This window comes from Staurois parvus, unplaced genomic scaffold, assembly GCF_062004578.1.
Source record: "Staurois parvus isolate SC_StPar_1 unplaced genomic scaffold, SC_StPar_1.0 ptg000581l, whole genome shotgun sequence".
In the NCBI taxonomy this organism is placed as follows: Eukaryota; Metazoa; Chordata; class Amphibia; order Anura; family Ranidae; genus Staurois; species Staurois parvus.
The window spans coordinates 191,154-209,535 of record NW_028318377.1 but is presented as its reverse complement, the minus strand read 5'-3'; the positions used below and the strand labels follow the sequence as shown (position 1 = coordinate 209,535).

General features: G+C 40.9%; 1 protein-coding gene across 1 annotated transcript in view; it reads right to left on the bottom strand.

Moving 5' to 3' along the window:
* NELFA (negative elongation factor complex member A) overlaps window positions 1–18,382 on the bottom strand; it is a 55,661-nt gene that overhangs the window by 12,901 nt on the left and 24,378 nt on the right. Inside the window, exons 2-9 of the mRNA XM_089692260.1 lie at window positions 12,327–12,498; window positions 12,079–12,240; window positions 8,399–8,488; window positions 5,441–5,571; window positions 5,261–5,330; window positions 4,601–4,689; window positions 4,312–4,423; window positions 1,731–1,996 (exon numbers count right to left, since the gene is read on the bottom strand). Of these exons, the coding sequence (XP_089548386.1) occupies window positions 1,731–1,996; window positions 4,312–4,423; window positions 4,601–4,689; window positions 5,261–5,330; window positions 5,441–5,571; window positions 8,399–8,488; window positions 12,079–12,240; window positions 12,327–12,498 (1,092 nt within the window). The remainder of the gene's footprint in view (window positions 1–1,730; window positions 1,997–4,311; window positions 4,424–4,600; window positions 4,690–5,260; window positions 5,331–5,440; window positions 5,572–8,398; window positions 8,489–12,078; window positions 12,241–12,326; window positions 12,499–18,382) is intronic.

The following is an 18,382-nucleotide window of genomic DNA, read 5'->3' as shown; positions in this document are numbered from 1 at the left end:
GTTTGCTTCAGGTACTGGACCCTGTGTTAGGTGCACATCTTGGCATGAAGAGGAACGTGTAGTTATCTGCAAAGTGCTATACAGGTCTAGGGCCATGATCTATCTTTATGGTTCCCAGACCCTGCAGAACCTTTGGAGGTATGCCCACCATGATGGTGAAGCCTGGACCCAGAAGGCCCAGTGTTGTGGATAAGGCAAGACAGGATTTCCCTGTATATTGACATCAGTTCCTGGCTTTTATAATACAATCCACAGTGATTGGCACACAATGAAGTTTTACAGACAGAGCATTTTGGAGTTATTCACTTATTGTGGTAACCCCTGCCATTTTGTCTCTAACGTTTCTCAGCACAAGCAATTTACAGTGAAACTAAAGTCATGAAACTTTCCTCCTTTCACTACCGCAGGATGATGCAACTCCTGCGCATTTGCAGGAGTCAATCATCCTGGCACACAGGGACATGAACAGCACTGTAAACTGAGCCGCACATGCGCAGCTCAGTCTACATGCCATACAAAGACTGCAAGCAGACAGGTAGGTGTTCTTTACTGCAGATGAGACAGGTCTACAACCATAGCCTGCCTGCTCACAGTCTAATAGAAAACTTCAAATTGCTTTAAACGTTTGACGGTTTCTCTCCTATCTAGATTTAGTATCAAGTCTAATCAAGAGCAACCAATCCGAAAAACCACTAGGTAGACAAAAACTAAGCAGTCACATCTTGCTAGAAACGTCATAGAAAAAAAAAAAAAAAATGGTTAAAAAGAAATACTTCAGAGAACAGGTCCATCACCTAAGAACACTAGAGAAAAAAACCCAAAAAAACAACCCCCCCCCCCAAAAAAAAACCACACACCTCAAGTCTCATGTAGTGGGGTTATATCTGTGCGTTCTAGGGGCAGCCCTAGCAAGATATTTTGCCAGTGTCCAATCACCTGAAGGTAGACTGCATTAAACCCATAGTCTATGAATACAAGTCCTCTACTGTACAATTAAAGTGTTACTAAACCCCGGACCCTGCATTCACTACATCTGGTCTCTCACAGTACAGAGAATATGGAAGTGCAATTATTTTAGTAAATATAAACTGCTAAATTACCTGTTATCAGCAGTTAGAACAGTCTTGTGACTTCTATCAGTGTCCAGCAGAGCACATGTTAAAGCATGTAGGAGAGGAGTTTTCATTATGCTCTAGGAAGATGCAGGACCCCTGACCTCTGCCTGGACAGTGCCAATTGGCCCTGTGCTGATCACACGCACTCTCCCAAGACAAAAAACCCTCTCTAGTAATACACACCAAACTGAGCATGTGCAGGAGGGCAGAGTGACGCCACAGATATGTCTTATCAGGAGATAAGAGAGGGACACTGGCAGAAGGGGAGGATCAGAGAAGTCAAGATCAAACAGCGTTTTTTTTTGTTTTTTTTTAACACAATGTGGAGGATTAACCCCTTAGGTTCCAAAGTAAATATAACAAGCATGCTTGACTGCATATACAGACTGATTTTACTGTTGTGGGTTTAGTAACACTAAACTGCTTATGCCAAACTGTGTCCCACAACATCTGGTGTGAACACCTCCACACAAAAATAGTCCAGCTGTTATACATACTAAAAATTAACACGCTGGCTTCAGTGATTTTGCAGTCAACAGCACTAGAGAAAGCTCTGAACCATCTGATGGAATGGTTTTGTCAGCAGATGTTCTCAGAAAAAGAAACAAGACTTACTGTAAGAGACAGGCTTTTCCTGGGCGGAGGCTGCGTCTGCGTGGTAGTGATCTGAGGTGCCTGTGCTGCGGGTGCTGCCACCTGAGTTACAGCAGGTGTCAGTGGGGAGGTAGGGGTGGCTGCAGGAGTTGGGGTGGTGGCTGGAGTATTAGGGTTGCTGTGATACATTGGTGTCCGTTGTTTGAACTGTGTGGTAAGAGTGTTGTTGGGAGGTGCAGGCTCCTCTGCTTGTCTTGTGGTTTGTAAAGCTTCCCGAACTGAACCAGCTGTGCAGATAGAAAGAAATCAATTAAACCTCAAAACCAAAGAGCGCCTGTGCTTCCTTCCTATTCCCTATCTGACAGTCTTATCAAACCTTGCACAGACTTGTTGAGGTTTACCAATGGTTTAATAAACTGGTCTATGGATACCATAATGTCACCACTGTCAGGCCATACAACGCCAACTACTGTCTACCTTGCTATACCATTATAGACATATCATTTTCCTCAATTCAGCCAACACTCTAAAGCCTAGCACACTACGACAAGAATCGGATGACTGATTTTCCACTAAATTGTGTATCATGATGTAGTTGGAATGGTAATGACTTGTAGGAAAATTCTTGGCTGATAAAAGGCAAACATAGCTACGTATGAGCGTAGTAGAAGAGGGAGTGTAGTGGGATCATTCTATGTTTGAAGTCATGTGTGTTTTTTTTCTTTTCAATGATTTCAGTATGATTCTTGTACACACTGAATGAAAAATCGGACGTTGCGTTCACGTATGACAAAAATTCTTGCTTGCACCCTTTGTTTTTGACGTCCAAAAAGCCGAAATTAGCTGTCAAAAGCACTAACAATTAGATAACCGACCGTTCATTCCTCGAATGGAAATTTTCAGATGATTTTCGTATTGTGTGTACACGAGACTCTAGATCACTTGTTGGTGATCCCTTAATCAGCAGGACATGGGAACCGATCTACTAATTAGACTGTACACAAGTGGATTAAGGGTATTTGTGTTGATGGGCAAATGCGGCTTTCTTCTACTTACATTTGAGATCAGTGTAAGGCAGGCCATAGACAGGTCATTTAATCGGCCGATTTTTCGTCTGCTTGAAAAATCAGCCGATATTCACGCCATTAGTGGGGCACGCCTGTCGGCCGTTTTTCATGGATCATCTCGTTTACTTTTATCGGTCATGCTGTAAAATCCACAAAAAACTACAGTGGCGGCATCGGCACCAATGGATTTTTCGTTTATCAGCCGACAATTCGGCCAATGGCCCGTCTATGGCCTGCCTAAGGCACTTCAGAGATCATTCATAACTCAACAACAGGTGGATTTTGACCATCTTCAAGCTGTTACTGCATTCTCAATGGCATGCATGGGAGAAAAGCAGTTCTGGGACAAACAAAGACCTGTCAACACTGACAATGAGCAGCAAAAGCAGCATCTAAAACCACAATTTAGCTTCAAAGTGTACTTTCACTTTCGTAGTCAAATTTTAGAAAACCCCTCAATTGTGTGTTCCTATTTATGCAGTATATCTATTTTTTTTTTTTTTAATATTTATTACCTTTTGGATGTTTCTAAGGAGGTGGTGTCAAAACTGACTGCAAGCATGTCTTAGCTAGCTCAGTATACCCTTTCCCAGTAGCTGGGCTGGGGACTAGCCAAGTCCAGCTCTCATTAACATACAAGAGAAACGTAGCAGCAAAACCTTTAGTTAAGATGGACAGTGTTCACATTTAGTAAACTGATGAGATACAGTATCTGCCTTCGGACAAGGTTAATTATTATTATTATTCAGTATTTATAAAGCGAAAATGGTTTGCTCAGCGCTGTACATTACAAAGGGGGACAGAACATGTGACAGAACAATACAATGCAAAACATGAGGGGATCGAGGGCCCTGCTCTTTTGAGCTTACAATCTAGGAGAATTATGGTATAACACAGCTCTCCAGCCCACTCAAAACAAACAGAACTAGGTAGAATTTTTCCTTGCTGAAGGTCCAGAGAAGAGCAATATTTACATTTTTAAAACTTTGCTATGTGAATGGTATGTGTAACAAATATAGAGGAGGTATTATCACAATTTGGCTGCAAAAGTGGAAAAATCCTTGCCAGTACCCACTCCCTCAATACTCACCAAGGAGGGTATCTCACAGCCTGCCTCCCTCCCCACACACACTCTTCTTAAAAATCGGTTATTTTTCTTTTCCCTTTCAGCCCACTGACACGCACGCACACAGCTAGTCTGTTACAGTGACTGTAAAGCTTTGCGCCAACATTATGGTCTCTGCATAGCATTTTTGCCAATTCTCATTTTAAAAAATAAGGGCAATCCAATATTTCCAGAACAAAAACCATTAGAGATCTACAAGAAAGTTTGAAAATTCAAAAAAGCCACAGTTTTGCTTTAATTAGTTCCTCGTTAATTTTCAGGCTTCCTTCAGTCAAGATCCTCCATAATTACTCATTTTATTTACGCTTTATTATTACATAGTTGGTTTCTAAAGAAGCATATTCAGCAATATTTTTTTTTTTATCCCTAAAGGAGGTATTTCAATTATATGACTAGTAAATGTGCATACCTTGTGGGGTCTCAGATGCTGGAATATAGGAGGAAGAGGGTACCACACTGGGAGTGGCTGGCAAGTAACTGGTAGAGGGCAGTGCACTTTCGCTGTTCAGTGTGCCAAGTTTCTGCAATGAACATACAGTTTAGTATACATTTTATTATCCTCTACTCAAAAACTCTTCTAGTTCAACGTAAAAGCGAATCCAGGGCCAGCAACATCATTAATGTTATAGACCACTTGCAATCACAACCAGCCTCTGTCACTTATCACAATGGCATTGCAATAAGAGAAACCAACGCACTTGTGTAGACACCAGTCCAGCAGCATAATCCGGGGTGGCGCTTTCCACAACCGTCTCTTCTTTCTGTGGCTTTTCTGCAACATCTGTTTCTGTTGAAAAGAAAAATCAGGAATTTAACTGATGAGAGCCAATGCATGCAAGGTTTTGGCATTCAGAGGACTCAGGTAGCAAACACACTGCTGGAATGAAAAAAACAAAACCCTGTCTACCTTATAAAAGACGTTTTTGATATGTACAAAACTACACTCAAAATGCCCATTGCCTGCCCCCCCCCCCCCCCCATAGAAGCAGTTGACCTGACTCTCAGCCGTGAGATGGCAGCTCTTCTAGAAATAATAAGAAACAGCCAGAATAAAGACGAATGGTTGACTAGAATACGTAGGTTGTCCTGAAATAGACAATGGCCATTTACATCAAAACAATAGCTCTAAAAAGAAAATATTGGCAAACAGAAGTACAATCCATCCAAACGTTCCAAAAGAGTGCTTCAAAGGAGAATGATCCTCTAACTGCCATCATAATGATATTAAATACTTAGCCACAAGTCTATTCCTACTAGAGGACTGCACATTCTAGAATCACAAGGTACTACAGGACCAAACAATGAGCCCTATGGGAAACATCAGATTTCTGAACAGCAAAAATAAAATTAGTGCTCACCAACAGTCTTTCTTCTCCTCTTGGCCTCTCGCCCTGCTCCCACCATGTCCAATTCAGATATATCCAAGAGCTGTAAGCAAACATGTGCATTAAACCTTTGATGTGTCACTTGTACTTTCTGTAACTACCTCTCTTCCCTATTAACAGGGTTATAGTAACCCATTCTGGACATTCACCCACCTTCACTCCCCTCTCTCTGCGGAGCGGCGTTCTGGAAGGTGCAATCGGGGTTCTGTTGGCAGTAGGGCTGAACACACTGGGGGTTGTAGGACTTCTAAAGGGTGCCTGCTTTGGTATGCCTTTGAGTGGAGCTGTAAAGTTTACAAATGACAGTTTAAAGTGTAGTGCATGTGGTCAATTAGTAGAATTACAAATATTCACACACAAAAAAAATAAATTGTAATGCCTGAGGCAAATGTGCAATGTGACAAGTTCCATTAGAGCATATAGGTCATTTTAGTGCTCTGAAATTAAATGCACATTTGTTTCACATTGACTTTTTTTTTTTTTAAATTCTGGAAAGAGCAGGAAAGGGGTAAGACCTCCCAAAAATCTTTTGAACCATTGCCTTTATACCCAGTGAAGAATCCCACCTCTGACAAGGGTCATCAAACAGGCGTCTTCATACAGAGATTTCCACTCAACTACTTTCATTTACAACTAGCAGTGGTGGTATTTCACTTCATTTTCTTTAACTACTCGCCCTCCAGACGAATTACCCCTTCCTGACGAGGCCATTTTTTGCGATACAGTGCAGCATGACTTTAACTGACAATTGCGCTGTCATGCAACTCTGCACCCCAATGAAATTTACATCCTTTTTTTTTCCCACAAATAGAGCTTTTGGTGGTATTTGATCGCCTGTGTGGATTTAACTTTTGCGCTATAAAAAACAAAAAAAAGAATTTAGAGAAAAAAACAAAAATATTTTTGACTTTTTGCTATTAAACATGTCCAGTAAAAATTTTTTTTTAAAATCAAAAATTTAGTCAAATTTAGACCGAAATGTATTTGGCTACGTGTTTGCAAAAAAAAAACAAAAAAAAAAAAACCCCAATACCTGTAAATTGGTTTAGGCGAAAGTTATAGTGTATGCAAATGGATGCATATACACTGGAATTTGTTTAAAAATTTTTTTACTAGTAAATGGCAGCAATCAGCGACTTATAGCTGGACTGCAGTGGGCATAATGACACTGGGGGGAACCGACTTGGTGTCGTTGACATCCCCAGTGACACCAATACAGTGATCAGTGCTAATAAAAAGCACTGACACTGTACTAATGACACTGGGCAGGAAGGGGTTAACATGTCGGGCAAAAAGGGTTAACTGTGTGCAGTTTTGCACACTGGGCTGTGTTTCTGCTTCACTAAGCACACTGCTTTTCATGACTGTGTTATGCACAGCCATGCAAAGCAGTGTGCAGGAGCTGACAGGGGAGACAACTATTGTTTACAGGGTGCCAGCAAGTAATCACCGGTCAGGACCCGGTGATGGACAGCCAAGGCTGCAAATGGCGGCGTGGGTAAGGCCCACGTCCACTACTATATATATATATATATATATATATATATATATCTATCTATATTCACACACACATATACATACACACACACACATGTGATTTTGCACACCCCTGCCGCCCTGTAGCAGTACTTCTGGGCAGACGGGAAGCAGGTATGGGTTCGTTCACATCATGGTGCAGAGCTGTCAGTTTTTCTAAATGCGTTCTGCAAGGGCACAACAAAACAATTGTTCTTTATTTGCACTGTTCATGCCACAACATTGGTGTCAGAACTCATTGCAGTGCACATGAAAACTGATGTAAATAGATGTCTCTGCAAGTAAAGACTGCGTGTCAGTTGCCATCAGTTTTTCTGCACGTATGGTGTGAACGAGACATAACATACACAGAACTGAGATACAGTTATCTCCTAAATGGGAAAACATTGCAACAAAAAACAAAAAAAACAAAATTGACAACCTTTAGACTTAAGTTTCACCTTAAAGTGTTACTAAACCCAGGACGCTGCTACCACTATAACTGGTCTTCCAGAGTACACAAAAAAATGGAAATTTTTTTTTAGTTAATATAAAACTGCTAAATATCTTCTCATCAGCAGTATATAGCAGTCTTCTGACTTCTCTCAGTGTCTGGCCGAGCACTGGTTAAAGCTTGGAGGAGTTTTCATTCTCCTTTGCCTGTCCTAGGAGGCTGCATAACCCCTGACCCTCTGTCTGGACAATGTTGATTGGCCCTGTGCTGATCAAATACAGCTTCCCAAAAAATACACAAAAAAATACACAAAAAACCACAAACAAAAACCTCATAAAAAAACCATTCTAGCATTTTCACACCAAACTGAGCGTGTGCAGAATGCCTCCTAGGGCTCTGTACCATCAGCAGATGGATTGGGGACTGTGGAATAAGGGGAAGATCAGAGAAGATGGGATCAAACAGCCTTTTTACCAAATGCAGAGGATTAACCCCATTAGGCTCCACAGCGAGTATAACAAGCATGATCTACTGCATATACAGACTGATTTTACTCTTGTGGATTTAGTAACACTTCAAGCTTCCCTGAATTTAGGCAAAAAATACCAATGCCATGTTCCTATGTGCAACGGAAAAGCAGGAATAATGTGTAACAACTGATGCTTATCACAGCAAAATATGTATAATATAAAATACTAACAGTACTGCTTCCAAACGGTGCATTAGATTGGCTGGAGGCAAGTGGTATATATTGTACAATTTATGGGAATAATCCCCCAAGGAAAGTGGGAAGGGTAAACAATTGAATATACTGTACATATCAGTGGCAGATAAAGTGATTTGGGTTGCATAGTTCATTCATTAAAATTCACAGCTCATAAAAAAGCATGACATTTACAAGCTTTTTAAAGATTGTAGATCAGCTTCTGCAGAAATCTGACCCCCAGCACAGTTACTTACAATGAAAAAAAAAAAAGCGGCCGATTAGTTTCCAAATACCAAGGATGTCTTACTGGCAATTCATCCAGGACCTTAAAGTTCCTCGACTACCATGTCGTCCGTTAATTATCGTACAAAAAAGATGACAGATCTCATCACTCATCTACCTTCTCTAGGTACTTTAGGAACCCTTATATACTCACTAGTTGTGTCCAATTTTTTGACAAGACCTCTTCCTTTTGCATGAAATGGAACACCGGCTGTCTTCTTCAGCTGCTGTGCTGTTTCTGTAGCTAAAAAAGCAAAAACAAACATTTGACAAGACTTCATTGCTTAAAACGACCAAACTTTGCAAAGCAGAAAAAAAAAAAAAAAAACAACACTTTCTAGTTACAGCAAAACAACTGGTGCTACACATGCAAATCTAATAATGTACACAACAGTCACCTAAACAGTCTGTTTAGGCATCAATTAAGAAATATTAACCACTTCAAGGATTGAGGTACAGTGGTACCTCAGTTTACGAATGCCTCAGTTAACGTAATTTTCGCTTTATAAAATGAAAATCCATTGAAATTATGCAACTTCCGGCGTGGTTTGTCCCGTTAGATAAATGATGGGTACAAATAGAGCAGAGTGTGGTTCCCAATAGAGACCTTCGGGTGTTACTGTTGGCTAGGTCTGTTACAAACTTTTAAACTACATTTCTTCCATCCATCACTGCAACTCTGGATGCATGGATAGCGGGCCTAAATAAATTGCCTACCTCCTCTCCCAAACGTCAAATAGATATTCCATTACCAGCATATGAAAACTTTATCCCGCATCTCAATACCAACCCCTTAAGGGATTTAGGTTACAGTACTTTCGCTGAAATAGGAAACTCTGTCCCATGCAAAGGCCTACACTCTTTTTTGCAAATCAGAGGCTACCACGTTAACCCGAAAAAATGGCTTGACGTAGATTCTAAAATATGGCACATTTTAACGAACCCTATCAGATTTTAAAAAAAAGGTATCTCATGGTTCTACAAGTTTTTGCACTATGACAATGATGTCTCTAGTCCAAAACTGTGTGGGTAGATGGGAGAGGGATCTACAAAGATCTTTCACCAGAGATGAGTGGGATGCAGCCTTGAGCAACAGCTTGAGTATTACAAAAATGTACTAATCACTGGGATTGCGCCTTAAAAATATTGTACCGCAGCTACCTTACCACATACAAATTAGCTAAAATGTATCCTAATGTGTCGTCATTGTGCTGGAGGAATTGTGGCTGGGAAGGGAATTTATTTCATATTACGTGGGAGTGCTCCCGCCTACATCATTTTTGGCAAGAGGTTTTTGTACTTATTTTGCGGGTATCTGGAATACTGACTAGCCCGGCACCGCATCTGGCGCTACTTATTACCTTAAACCTATTTCCTGGTCAATTTAGAATAATAATTGGCCATATACTTATTGCTGCAAAATTGTCTATTACTGCTTCTTGGAAATCAACTAAAACCCCCTCAATATCAGAAGTAATTCACAGAGTACACTCACATATCTGTGAGAGGGCTGTGGCCATTTCCTATCAGCATATGGAGAAATTTGACCTGAAATGGTCTTGTTGCAAAGAATTGTTTATGTCATACATTCTGAGTATCTAGAATTGAGTGTGCTGTGGTTCTAGTGGCTAAACATGAGCTCTGTTCTTTTCTAACCCTGTATCTTTCTGCTTTCCTTTCTCCCTCTCTTTTTTCTCCTATGATTAGAATACCTGGAGGTCCAGCCATAAGTGGGTCCGTTCTTCTGGGATTATCGTGATGGCAATTAGTGCATTATGCAATTGCTATACGCCTTAATCGTAATCACCTTTGTTGAATACCAGAACTACAATTCTTGCATTGTATTGTTTATGTATTTCATTAATGGTCAATAGGCCAGTTTATGATTGCTTTCGCAAACTCAAGACCGTGCTTGAGCCATGGTGCTAAGGAAAGTTTGTACTAACAACAAATAAAAGGATTCAGAAAAGAGAGTATTTGTTAAAACTTCAATAAAAAAAGATTTGAAAAGAAAACCCATTGAAAAGAATGCCTCGGTTTACGAGCTTTTTACTAATTTATTTCGCAATACGAAGTGTATGTTGGTGCTGATTTTTAAATGCATATGTCGGTTTTTTTTTTTCTTCACTATAGCTCACAAGATTAGCGGTCACTTTCCCCAGAGTTACAGGAAACGGTTTCTTTTAACTTGGGGAAATAAACAAAGAAAATTATCTTCTCTCTTTTAGCTGGGGGGAAGTGACAGCTGAAAATCTGAGCTATAGTGAAGAAAAAAAAAAAAAAAGCGGTAATTAAATTTAAAAAACCGACACCATGATAAATTTAAAAAAAAAAAAAAAAAAAAAAAAAAAAGGGTGTGGAGATCCCCCTTCCATCCATACCAAGTCCTGCAGGTCTGGAATGGATTTTGAGGGGAACTCCCATGCCGAAATTAAAAAAAATAATGGCGTGGGGGTCCCCCCCCAAAATCCATACCAGGACCTTATCCGAGCATGCAGCCCGGCATGTCAGGAAAGGGGGGGAGGGGGTTACGAGCAAGCACCCCCCCACCCTCCTGAACCATACCAGGCGACATGCCTCATGGGGGGTTGCTTTGGGGCTATGAAAGCTGTCAGCGGGGAACCCCACTGACAGCTGAAACATTAACACATGGTTGTCACTACTAAAATACCGCATGACTTAATAAAATAACTCATTTGGTATTTTAGTGGCGTTTACTTTTTCTGACCTCCGGAACAGATTAACTGGTTTTCAATGCATTCCTATGGGAAACGGTGTTTCGGTTTACTAACTTTTCACTATACGAAAAGTCCTGCAGAGCGAATTAAATTCGTAAACCGATGTATTACTGTATTTTATGCTTTTGTGACCAGATTTTGTTTCAGGCTGAAGATGTTAGACTGTTTGGGCAGAGTACCATAGTCCGTCTCTCTCTGCTTCCATAGTAATGTTCACAAGACAGGCTTTTACGGCAAAATGGTTGTACAACATACCTTTGTGGTGCAGTCGCTGATAAATGACCATCAATGAGTCAATGTGTTCAGCTCTCAGTGTTAAGAGAAAGCTCCAAGTTCACTGTGAAGCAAGGGTATACTTGTGTGCACATTTCAATATGCATTTCCTCACGTCAGGTAGGCCAGCACACAGCCCAGTGTGGAAGTGCCCATCACAATTGTGGAGCAGATCCCCAATGGTTGGTAACTGAGGGGGCAATAGTAAACCCACTACGGAACCCCCCCAAAAATAAATTTAAAAAAAAAAAAAAAAAAGAAAAAAAGGTACAACTAAGGGGCTGTTGCAGGCTCATGAAGAGGGTCCAACTATGCCCACCCTTTCCTCCAAGCTTCTCTATTTATGGAAGCAGCACTACAGCATCTATGAATGAAACAGGATCTGTAAATGAAGGACGTCCCCCTCCATTCTTAGATCTTGTTCCATTCAAAGAAGCTGTAGTACAGCTTCTATGAAAGGAGCAGCCGGGAGGAAAGGGCAGGCATTAGTTGTATTAACACCCACCGCACTGGAAGAGTTCGGCAGCAAGGGGATTCAGAACGGAGGAAGATTTCTACTACAGGAAATCAGTACAACAGACATATCCTACTGACTGTAAGTTACGTCCCTTGGGTCGATTTCTCGGTTTTTACTTTTGGCAGCACTTAAGCTTTAATAAATCCTTATATAGAATTATCGAGTCTTAAAGTTGATTAGGAAAACTATAAGAATTTCAACAGTTGTACACACAAATGCTCATAGCCAAAAACAGAAAAAAAAAGCCCGAACCCAATTAGATGTACATGTTAAAAAATGAACTGAAAAAGCATGGCTCCGACTTACATTTCTGTAAAAGCTCTGCTCTGAGAGTGGCACTTTTTGGTTTCCGCTTTAGCTGGAAATGTTTGACAGGAGGAGTCAGAGGACCAGCCAGCATGGTGAGGGCATTCTTATTTAGGTACTGGCACTCCAGAGGCAGCATGGCAGAGGCCTCACATTCACTCACTGGATAAACAGAAGGGAACAGTTACTTCTCAGCAAAACAGTAGCAGATCTGTTAGACAAAGAAGGAAATAACTCAATGACGTCACCTTTCTCTCGGAGCTCTCCCAAAATATCCTGTACATTAGGATTCTGCTCCTCAAGATCAAGGTTTAGTGAGCCTGTATCTGGGAAGGACTTTAGGATGTCTGCCACCATAAGAATCCAGGGGTCGGTGTCTAGCGTGGCCAGCTGGATGATTTCTGTCAATGCCATCTTCATCTGTAAAACAAAAAAAAAAAAAAAATATATATGTATAGGTGTATAGATAGATAAAGAGTCTTCACTGGAGTGTACTCAACCCTAATACGACACTAAGCAATATCCTTAGTTTCCAAAATATAATCCATACACATGCACTATTTTTTGGCCCAGTAATTTATTTTTCATGAAATTGTTTTACTGTGGTTTCCTGCCTCTACGTAATGTCCTATGTGACCTCCCGAACCTCTCCTTATCTCCCTCCCCTCTGTTTGGAATGAGCAGTGTATGTTAATGATGGTCATGTGCACTGCTCTCTATGCACAATAAAAATTCCCATAGTTCATCTCAAGAGCAATCAAGAGGGTGACTACGTTCCGACATACAGTGGAACCATGGAAAATGACCATAGCCATCCTCTAACAGGAAATCAAATCACAGCAGCAAAAACAAAGAAATCTTGAAGATGAAGATTTGGAGGAGGCTGAGATCAATAGAAGGTACATCTGTAAGTTAAGAACAGATACTTGAATAGAATTTCTTTCTAAACCAGAGTTCAGTGTCACTTTAAAGTGGCCATGCACTAAGATTCCTATATCCATATACAAACCAGGTGAATGGCGGAATTTACCCACTGGAACATTGTATTCTGACAGCATTTTCCCTATGACAAAAGTCAAACGATCGACTTCTACCAATTGGGGACAGCCCCACACACAGATCAAAATTCGACTGGTTGCTGCTGAACTAGTGAAAATCCAAAATCTGCGTATGGCCAGCATTAGTTTAACCTCCCTGGCGGTATTCCCAAGTGTAGCTCGGGGTAAAATTTCAGTACCACAAGCGGTATCCCCGAGCTACACTCGGGCTTACCATGCGGCCTTGCTCAGGGATTCCCTGCAGCGCTGATCTTGTCCTTCGCTCCGGCGATGTGTCCCCTGCAGCGTCCCCGGCCATCTCCTCCGGCCGATGCCGGCATCCGGCTTCCGTGTTCCGGTCCCTGCGAGCGTCGGGACATACGGGGGGCCAGAACCGGCAGCAAATGTAAACATTTTAGAAACTGTCATTTTCTAATAAACGAAAATTACATAGTAAAACATTGCTGTTGCAAACCATTTCACATACATTTTGTCCCGAGTGCTTTGCCCTGTGCCCTGCCTGCATTTTGACTGTTCTGTCTGGAAACTTAGAAAAGTCCATGGCGTCCAAAAAGCATCACTTTAGGTCAAAAGCGGTTTTACACCGGCTAGAGAACAGCGATCGTAAATCAGAACCACTTGCAGAATGGAGTGATAATGATTCGTGGGGAAATTTATCACACACTGAAAACAATTTTTGCGACTTTGCTCAGTGATGTGCGAACTTGGCTCTATATTTCAAATTTCAGTGTTTTTGGTTTGATTATTGAATTAAATTTATATTATTTTTTATGATTATTTATTAAATTATAATTTATGATTTCGGGTTTCAAGTTTTATCATATCCGGGATGTTTACTAGACTCTTGTTCGGACAGATTTCAGTGAGTTATTCCTAAAAATTACAGCCTACAATACAAAAACGCCAAATTTCCATGCAAAATAACGGTACCGCTTTCAGCACCAAAAATCTGAACTAATCATACCGCCAGGGAGGTTAAGCACGTCAATAAAACCTGATATACAAAGAACACAAAACAAAAAAAGTCAACCCAACAAGGTAAATAAAAATCGCCAGAGGATATTATAATGGAAATTTTTTGAAGACAAACATCTACGTACAGTGCTATATTTGTTACTGAGTCACGTGACTTGTTTATGATAATATATTCCAACTTTCTTGCCATTTCATCATGCACTGGTGTAACATAAAGTAATAAGCTCAAATCCCACAAGGACACAGCAAGGTGGCAAACAAAGGAGGAGATCCATGAACGTCAATAGTGTGCTCTGCTGGGTAGATGCCCTCCACATCGGCTTAGCCAAACAGTCAAGATTAATAAAACAGAAAAAAAAAACAAAAACCACAAACACAAAAACACAGCAAAGAAAAAAAAAAAAACCTCCACAACAACCTCATGTTAAATTGATGCAATCAGTAGTACAAAGGGACTTCATCTATTTACAAATATAGGTGATGCTATGCCAAGATACTGCTGCATAATGTGGTCCCAAAATAAAAAACAGAGGCAACCGATCCAGAGGTCCCACCATGCAAATTACAGGACTTCAAGAATCTGCTGACGGCTTGGTGCCAGACACCACAGCATATCTTCAGAGGTCTAGCGGAGTCCATGCCTCAATGGGTCAGGGCTGCTTTAGCGGCAGAAGGAGGTCCTGCTCAATATTAGGGGGGTGGTCATAAAGTTATGGCTGAATGGTATATCACTAATTTCATCCTTACAAGGGCCCTTTCACACCGCTCGGTTGAAAAATTGTGGCTAAAACAGTGTTTTATGGACTCTTGACCGGAAACATGACATGTGACTCAAAAAACTCCCCAAGGGTGCATTTTTGATGCATTTTCCCATGCAATTCAATGGGGAGATGAGTTTTTGGTGCAGTTTAAAACTTGTTAAAAAATTTCAGCATGCAGGACGTTTGAAAAACGCATTGCACCCACATCACTCTGGTGTGAACCATTCCATAGGATTAAAGGGATACATTTTTCATGCATATTTTTTGTTACCCCAAAAACATATGAAAAACAGGTAAGTGAGAAAGGGCCATACTCCACTTGATGAGAATATAAAACAAATCCCCTCTGAGTGATCGGTGTATATTGGAAGGATGTTAACAAAGTTACTTGCAGTTTGAAAAGGAAGAGTAATATTTAATAAATCACAATATGGTTTGTGTTGCAATTGTACATGCTATATTTGTTTTCCACAAAAGTAGAGTTACCCTTTAATTATATTGTAAAGCGCTGAGCAAACTGTTGGCGCTATATAAATCCTGTATAATAATATAATCAATGTAAATTTTAAAAGTAATTTCTGTATTCTTTAATCTGCAGTTTTCATTAAGAGAACCTGCCTTGAAGGTGCTTGAAAAGACACTTCTTGTTTTATAGTAACAACACTCTGCCCATCTCCCAAATGTGCTCCTGCATGGTCACCCTGGGCTTTAGCAAATGAATGTGATACAATTCGGGTATAGGAGTCAACCTATCCCAAACTGGTATTTTAGTTCTAGATCAATGCTGACAGACTATTTAAAGCGGATTCCCAGCTTTTAGTGAAGTTTAAACCGTTTGTGTGGAGCAGGCTGGTGCAAACAAACTATTACCGTCACCAACAGATTCCAGCAGCTGGGAGATCTGTATAAACTGTATGTAGTCTCAGCTACACACAGTACACTAAAAGCTGGAGATCAACTTCAATACAGAGAGTCCAATAAGGAGACCTCTCCAAGAGTTCCGAGCTTCATGCTGGTGTTGCAAGGTTCCCACTGCAAGTGTGAAATTCTCCAGGTAGGACCAGGGGGCGGACTGACAACTCATGGGGCCCTCAGGCAATAGGGGGATCACGGGGCCCCTGTGTCCTTGCCCAAACTAAAAAAGCCTATGAAAAAAAAAAAAAGTACCAGGGGCATCTCATGGGGCCCCATACTGACCCCGGGCCCTCAGGCAGTGCCCGAGTTTCCAAATGGTCAGTCCACCCCTGGGTAGCACACAGCCTACCTTTGCGATGACTGTAGCAGGTTAAATGTCCTGGGAGACCACCGACATATACAGTACCTGGGCAGCTATTAGAAGCTGGAAGGTATTTCAACTGGAACGGAAGTCACACAACAGAGAAATTCCAGCTGACAGCAATGTACGGCACGAGCCTCATGCCTCACACATACTAAGTTTATTTTCGTTCAGAAGTGACAGATCGCTGTACTAACACCACTTTTGCTAGTACAGCGATCTCCCCTGCTGTGTTACTGTGTTCTGATAGGGGGAGGGGGACGGGGACGGGGACTGCCCCCCCCCCCCCTCGCCAGAACACACAGGTCTTCAGAAGCCAATTGGTAGACCTTTTTCAGTCAAGCCCCTTCGACAGAAGCCCAAACGACCTGGCTGCCGTACACAGGGGCCGAATGTTGGCCAGCTTCAGTTGAACCGGCAAATATCACCCAATATTCAGCCCGGGTGTACATAACTTTCGCTTAAATGTACCATAATCCAATTAAATACGTAAAAATTTAAATGATAAATTACTTCACTAGGAATCCTTTCACACTGGTGGTTTTGCTGCACTAGAAAGCACCTTTAAAAGTGCATCAAAATGATTCCCCTTTAAATCCTATGTGACTTTTCACATCAACGTGCGGAGTTTACATTATGCTTTGAAAAGTCCAGCATGCTTTTAAAAAGTGCACCAAAGATGCACCTTTAATTTAAAGTAGAACTAAAAGGCAAAACTTTTATTTTAAGTTTTGGATAGAGTAGAGAGGGATTAGAATGCTTATCAGTTATGGACGTCCATGCCACTTTCAATGAGATTATTAAAGAAAAAAAAAACCCAAAATTTGGGTTGTCCTAAGAAAAGTAATAGAGGGGAGATCTTCTAATGGGGACACTAGTTCTGGTGGCTTAGGGGTTCCCAAGAAATTGACTTAGCCAAACAAGAGGAAATCCTTGCAAATTAAGGGACTGGAAGGGAAATCTCTGAAATGAAGGGACACAGATGGTGAAAAAAAAATCTGACAGGAGTTATAACCCGCCCTTCCTATATCCCAAAATGAAAAAAAAAAAAAAAAAAAAAAAACCTAGCGGATAGTTCAACTTTAAGTTAATGGAAGATGTACCCAGGGTGCATTTTTTGGGTTATGTGGTAAAAAGATGATGATCGTTAAGGAGTGAACATCCACCGGTGTCCTTAAATCAGTGAATAACTGATAGTGAAAGAGCCTTAACCTCCCTAGCAGTATGATTAGTTCAGATTTTTTGTGCTGAAAGCGGTACCATTATTTTGCATGGAAATATGTATTTTTTTTTATTGTAGGCTGTAATTTTTAGGAATAACTCACTGAAATCTGTCCGAACAAGAGTCTATTAAACATCCCGGGTATGGTAAAATTTGAAATAAAATTATAATTTAATAAATAATCATAAAAAAATATTATAATAATACTACATTTAATTCAATAATATAATCAAACCGAAAACACTGAAATTTGAAATATAGCGCCAAGTTCGCACATTGCTGAGCAAAGTCGCAAAATCGTTTTCAGTGTCTGATGAGGAATTCCCCCACGAATCATTATCACTCAATTCTGCAAGTGGTTCTGATTTACTATCGCTGTTCTCTAGCTGATCTAAAACCGCTTTTGAGCTAAAGGGACGCTTTTTGGATGCCATGGACGTTTCTCAGTTTCCAGGCAGAAAGAACAGTCAAAATGCAGGTAGGGCACAGGACAAAGCACTCGGGACAAAATGTATGTGAAATGGGTTGAAACAGCAATGTTTTACTATGAAAAATTTGTTTTGAGAAAAAAAAAAATTACTTTTTTTAAATTTTCAAATTTCCCGCCGCCGGCGTCACTCTTACGTCCCGACGTCACAGGGACCAGAACACAGAAGCCGGATGCTGGAGGAGATGGCTGGGGACGCTGCAGGGGACACATCGCGGGAGCGAAGGACAAGGTAAGCTCTGCAGGGACTCCCTATACAGCGCCGCATGGTAAGCCCGAGTGTAGCTCGGGGTTACCGCTTTTGGTACTGAAACTTTACCCCGAGCTACACTCGGGAATACCGCCAGGGGGGTTAAACAATGGAGATAGAGATATACAGTCATGGCCGAAATTGTTGGCACCCTTGATATTTCTCCAGGAAATCATGTATTTCTCACGAAACGTATTGCATTAACACATGTTTTGCTATACACATGTTTATTCCCTTTGTGTGTATTGGGACAAAACAAAAAAAGGGAGGAAAGA